Consider the following 6052-nt stretch of genomic DNA (forward strand, 5'->3'; position numbering starts at 1 on the left):
ACTAGTCAAAGTGTTGTTGTTGTTTGTCACCTTTCAGCACATCCTATCAGGAGTCTCCACAGCGGTTTGGCCGAGTTGTTATCCTGACACAAGACTGTATCAAGACTGTGTTTATTTATTTTACCCGGGCTGGGGACCGGCACAGGGAGACCCAGACCCAAAGGGAGGCCCCCTATTGGCTGCATAGTTAAGCAGCAGCATAAAGGGTCTTGCCTAAAGACTCACACTGGATTAAGCTCATAGTTATGGATAGAAATTAGACCTGCTACGATTTGTGGGTGTGTAATTCTTGATTTGTGTGTAAATTAGGATTTGTGCGTGCATATTCTTGATTTGTGCGTGTGAAATTTTGAACATGAAGCTATTCCAGATTCCTACAAAGTGAGTGAATGCGTGTGAATGCCTTAACATTCCTCTTCATGTCTTCACATTCCCATGTTGCTGTCAGATCCACATAGACATTCCTAGGATGCAACCTGAATCTTTGGTGCTGCAGCCGAAAGTGACAGAGGTAAGGGGTTCCGGAGCAGACTCTCTGGTCCGGTTGGTCACGAGCTTCACATGCTTACAGATAATCTGGACATTCTCGGTCGACCCGGCTCCGCCTGCCGCCCCGCTGCGTCTGCTCATCTGCTGGGAAGACACTCTGAAATGGTGTTAATGTGGTCTAACAAGCAGGAACTGAAACATGCAACAGTAGAGTCTGTTAAAGACCCACTTTGATCACATTTTGAGCTCTTTTAAAAGCAGTTTGTAGGCAAAATAAAAAAAAAAAATCTGTCGTTTTCTAGGACCTAGTTTCTGCAGAGCGGCGGTAGCTCATTAGAAATTTGCCTTTGAGTTGCTGAGAGCTCTCTGTTTTACGTGCTAGCTTATAGACTGTCACAACCCCAACCTATTATTACCGGTTAACTAAAATGGCGACCAATATTTGAGCTTACCAGCCATATGATGAGGAAAACAAAGGAAAACATGGATCTTGGGAGCTTGTGGCCCTCCCAGTACATTTTCTACATCCCAAATTCAATCTTTTTCAAATTTCATTCTTTAATCTGCTCCTTATTCATAACGATTTAAACAAAAAAAAACACTCAGAAATGCAATTTTGAGCTCAATTTCCTTCATATATGTCCTCAATCATGAGAAAAATGCAACAAGAACATGTAAAAGCACATTTTTCACCAGAGTGGGTCTTTACAGACTTTTTCTTTTTAAGATGACCATCTGTGCCTTCACATTCCAGACCACAGCTGCCGTCCATTTCAGAGCACAGAATTCCCAGTCTGCCCTCAATGAAGGACACCAATCTACTAACTGTTGCTCCTGCTCTCTTGTATCTGTCAGTCTGTGATGGCCAGATCTGTGCTAACCTGCCTGTTGCTTCCGTGTTTTCCCTTTTTTTGCCCCCCCCTTCTCTCTGCAGATTCACATTGACATACCGAGAACTAATCCTCTTATTCCTCTCTTTCAACAAGCTTCTGTTCAAGAGGTGAGACCCCCCCCCTGCAGAAGCACACACAAACACACTACTTCACAAAGGTTTCCCTCCCGCTTTTAGACAAACTCTGTTTGTCTGAAAGTGAAACACACTGGGGAAGACGAGCTAAATTTCACACAAAATCACTAATTTTGTGCAATTGTAGCATATTTGAATGAAAAAACTATCAATATTTTGAACAGTTTCTTTATGTTTTTTCCTACCTTGGCGACTAAAATGGGAAAAACTTCGGTTAACATGCATTAGATCATCTGGGATGAGTTTCATAATAATATATATATTAAAAAACACATCTAAAGGCTGGTTCACTCCCCAAGGCACATCTCATACGCTCACTCGTGTGCAGCAATTAAACCAAGACAAGCTGTCTTTTTAGCCTGGACATTTAAAGAGAAGCTCATTGCTGATCTTCTCATTTGGTCCTCCCACTGCTGCATATGTCTCGCTCTCTAAAGTATTGTGGGGATAACAAGAGTGCCAAAAAACAAGACGGTTTCCTCATTTCTCCACAATTTACGGAATTTTTGGAAGAAATTAAGACTTTATTAGTATTACTAGTATACTAATAAAGTTTCATAAATTGATATCTTTTGGTCATGCAGTGGTTGATGAGAGCAGTGTTTGACAAAGGTCAAGGGTCGGCTATGAAACCAGAGTGGCAAAATTCCACTTCTCTGTTTAGAAAAATCCACTTAATTTATGTATTTTTTGGCCAATAAGTCATTAATTTATAAAATGTAGCTTATAAATTATTAAATTATAACATAGCAGTATTATGATAATTTTTAAATTATTTATAATTGTTATTTATAATTTATAATTTTTTTATATATATAGCAAATTTAATTTATTTTTGATGATAGCACATGCACATTCTTTTCAAAATAAAATACTTCCTTTGTCAAATACAGTATGATCTTCCTGCTTCGGCAGATTTACGTTGATTAAAAATAAAAGAAGATCCAACGTGGCATTTCCTATTGTTATGTCTTTTTGTAATCTGGCATGGTAAAAATTTAAACATAAAAGTAAAAAGCTAAATTTAAGGATTAGTTAAATACACCTGTATGAATGTTGACTGGTGTGGCCACATCTTCTGGTTGTAGTTTGTGTAGTCATCCCAACCTATAAAACGTAGGCCAATTTTTCCTAAAAGAAACCAAATATACCAAATTTGTTACACTGATGTCATAATGGGTTTTATGGGTTAGGGTACGTCATTGTAATAGAACGTACAATCGTCGTAATGTAAGTTGCAAACACTTGTGATTTATGGGGGCTGTTGTGTTTCAGTGCCCTTACGTCTCACTCTCGTTGTTAGTAAGGTGAGACGCACAGGGTGTACAGTCTATATGTACAAACTACGCTCTGATTGACTAATTTAATTATGTCAGGCTTTTCATGTAAATGGCACTAATGGGCTCCTTGAGCAGTGCTTCTCACCTACTTCACCCTTATGGACCCTTACGTGTCGTATAAGTGTTTGCTATGACCTTTCGACCTGCAGCATACCCTTAGAAAAAATGTACATGAGCATTTTTGCTCTACACCGAGCGATCTCTGACTTTAAAATTTTGTGCGTACATGTGTGCCCATTTTTTTCCCCCACAAACAGCATGTATTTTCCTGTAAGTGCAGTTGTGACTAAGAAATAACAAACCATTAGGTATTCAAGCTGTTCAAATTGTCTCCAAAGCCGCATGTGGATCTAGAACCTCAGGGTGCAGACTCCTGACCTAGCTGTTGTATCAGAAATTTACCTCTGTATATGACAAAAAAAAAAAAAAAAAAGTGACGCCAGCTGTTGTCTCTTGTGCACCTTATTGCACTAAAGACAACAAGCTGTCTTGCCGTTCGTGGAGTATGAATCAGCCTTTACTGTCATGCATGGGATGAGATCCGCCTAAACTTTCTACCTGCCTGACTTCCACTCTCATATCTCTTTGTCCTGCCTTTTTTGTGCTTTTGAATAAACCAAATCTTGTTACAGCTGGCTGCTCTGTTGTTGGGGATGCAACGAGTAATTATCTTAAAAGCTTCTTTTTTGTCCTTAAATACAATTATAATATCAGAAGCAGTGCGTGCATGTTATGAAAAAAAAAGCATTTGGGCATGCACATATAAATATTTATCTATGAAGTCAGTTCTAAGTTTACTTACCGTGATTCGTAAATGTGGCCATTTATTAAAAGAAGGCGCAGGGTCAAAAAGTGGCTTCCCAATTCAGCTCGATACTGAGAACACAGTCTGCTTCCATCTACTTGTGCTGGGTTGAGCCTTTTCTGTATTAAAATTATTGTCCAAATTCCTTGTCTTCTCACTATATAGTGGGTTCATCATTTTCTAGTGCTGTCTGAATCTACCTTTCCAAAATCGAGGGCACTAGGAATTTCCCATAACTCTTTGCGGAAAACGAGCGTGCATCAACGCTCACTACATTAGAGAATATAAACCACATTATTGTGGTCGAACAATTTTTGTGAAAAAAACGTGTTTAAATGTAATTTTCATCACTAGAACACAGTGGAGTCACAAATAGACATCGTGAAATGTTCGTGAGGGATACAGAGCCCTCCATTGTGAGGGTTTCCCCTTTAGAAAAATATTTTGAACACCCTACCCCTCCAAATGCCCCTACAATTGGAGGGGTGGGGAAGTCGTATTCAGCCTTAGTGTGAGCCAATACTGTAAGTGTTTAAAACACATTATTTGGCCCCACAACGCTCCCTTTAATGTCTCTGTTCCTCATGTGATTGACATTTTTGGCACTTCTGCTTTAGCCCTCATTTTTGATGAATTTAGTCGCTGTTTGAAATCTTTTGAAAGGCGGTTCACTCTGGAGTTCACTTAGCAAACAACATCAGTTAAGGATTTTCCCTCTTGACTTTTTCATGTAACAATGCCCCCTTGTCACATGAGATTAGCTCTATCTTTTTCTTTTACTTTTACACTAATGGACGCGGATGACCTGGGAGACACAGGAAAGCTGATTTCCTGCTCCAAATATTTCCCACATTGTTCAGAAATCCTCAGGTTAATAGAGATTTATCGAATCTGACGTTTGATGTCTCTGCATCCTTTTTAATATTTTTCTTTTTCTTCCTTTGTAAATGCCGCTACACGCAGAGAAAATAGGACGAGGCTTTCTTTTTTCTCCTCGCAGTTAAAAAAGATTGTAGCTCCCCAGCTCTGTGTGTAGTTGCCGTATGCATGTCAGCTTTTGAGGTTACATGAAAAGAAAGAGCCATTACCTGTACACCTTTGCCAGCACCTCCCCGGGTTTGATGGATGCAGCTTTGATAAGGAAAGAGGAGGTGAAGGCTGTGCAGGAGAAGGAGAGAGATATCTCAACAACCTCTCCTTCTGACTGACATTACCACCGACATGTTATATTCCATAAAACAATGAGCTATGAGGTTATTTAAAAAGTGACAGAAGCATGACTTATCCCCAAAAAACAAGGCGGGCTTTGATGGGTGTATTTTTTTTCTTCTTCTGTACACCAGAAAAACAAGCTTGCACATCAAGCCTCGTTTAATTCACCAGAGCTGACGCCATTAAACAGCCACCTATAACAAAGATGGAAGTGTTTGCCCTGCAAAAAAAATGAGAAGTTGAGAACAACATGGAGACTCTCAGTGGTGAGGAGTGAAGGATGAAGAAAAAAAGTATCAGTAGCCACTAAAAAGTTTATAGTACAGTGTGTTCTGCAATACAGGGTGCATGGATTATAAGGCACAAATCAATGAGTGGTTTATTTTTACCTATAAGTTCTTTTAGGTAAGAAAAAAATGTAACTTTATTAACTGTACTCACAAGAACGCTCAAACGCGCTATACATTAGCTATGTTTGAATTTTTAGCGGGATTAGCGTTTTTGCAATACCCGTAACTCCCAACCTTGTTTGCAACACGTAAAATAAACATTAAACAAACATAATTTTTTTTTTTTTTCTTAAATTTTGATGAAACATCACCTTGTTTAAAACTATAAATATCATTTACTGACCAGCAGACAGATCATGAAAAAATGTGTCCAGTATTGTAGAATAAAACCAAAGATCTGATTGCAATTGAAGATTCATGTAAATTTGACAAACTGAACACATTCTGTGCAGGAGACATGACATGGAGGAGACTGATTGACAAGATCAACAACCAATCAAGATGCAGAACACAATGCACTATAAATACATTCATGCAAATGACACTGAAAAAAAATCAGTGAAATTGCAAAAGGTGAACCGCAAAAACTGAATTTGGAATGAAGTACTTTTCTACATATATTACAGCCATCTTTATTTTAGTGTTTAATACAGCACCAATACAAAGAAAGAAGGAAAAATAAGGATCCAGGCGATGCTCTGCTCATACAAATATAAGTAAAACTAGTGTTTTTTGACACATCTGACTCTTAACAAAACACTTTCTGTTCACTCTCTAAATGGAGAGATACCAGGCTCCTTGACAGCTCGTGTCAAGCTATTGCCGTCTAATCGCTCCGCTCAAAGAGCTCCAGTTCCAGCAGAGTAACAATTTTTCTCTTATATTTTGA

At 38.7% G+C, this 6052-nt stretch overlaps 1 protein-coding gene across 1 annotated transcript; it reads left to right on the forward strand.

Moving 5' to 3' along the window:
• Positions 1-1423: 1423 nt before the first annotated feature.
• Positions 1424-6044, forward strand: LOC112142148 (TBC1 domain family member 22B; the record flags this gene model as incomplete). The annotated part of the gene is given in 2 exon segments (XM_024265403.2): positions 1424-1489; positions 1745-6044. Coding segments are annotated over 2 exon segments (117 nt in total), but the record flags the coding sequence as incomplete, so codon positions are not given.
• Between the last annotated feature and the right edge of the window lie 8 nt (positions 6045-6052).

This window comes from Oryzias melastigma, unplaced genomic scaffold (assembly GCF_002922805.2).
Source record: "Oryzias melastigma strain HK-1 unplaced genomic scaffold, ASM292280v2 sc01920, whole genome shotgun sequence".
In the NCBI taxonomy this organism is placed as follows: domain Eukaryota; kingdom Metazoa; phylum Chordata; class Actinopteri; order Beloniformes; family Adrianichthyidae; genus Oryzias; species Oryzias melastigma.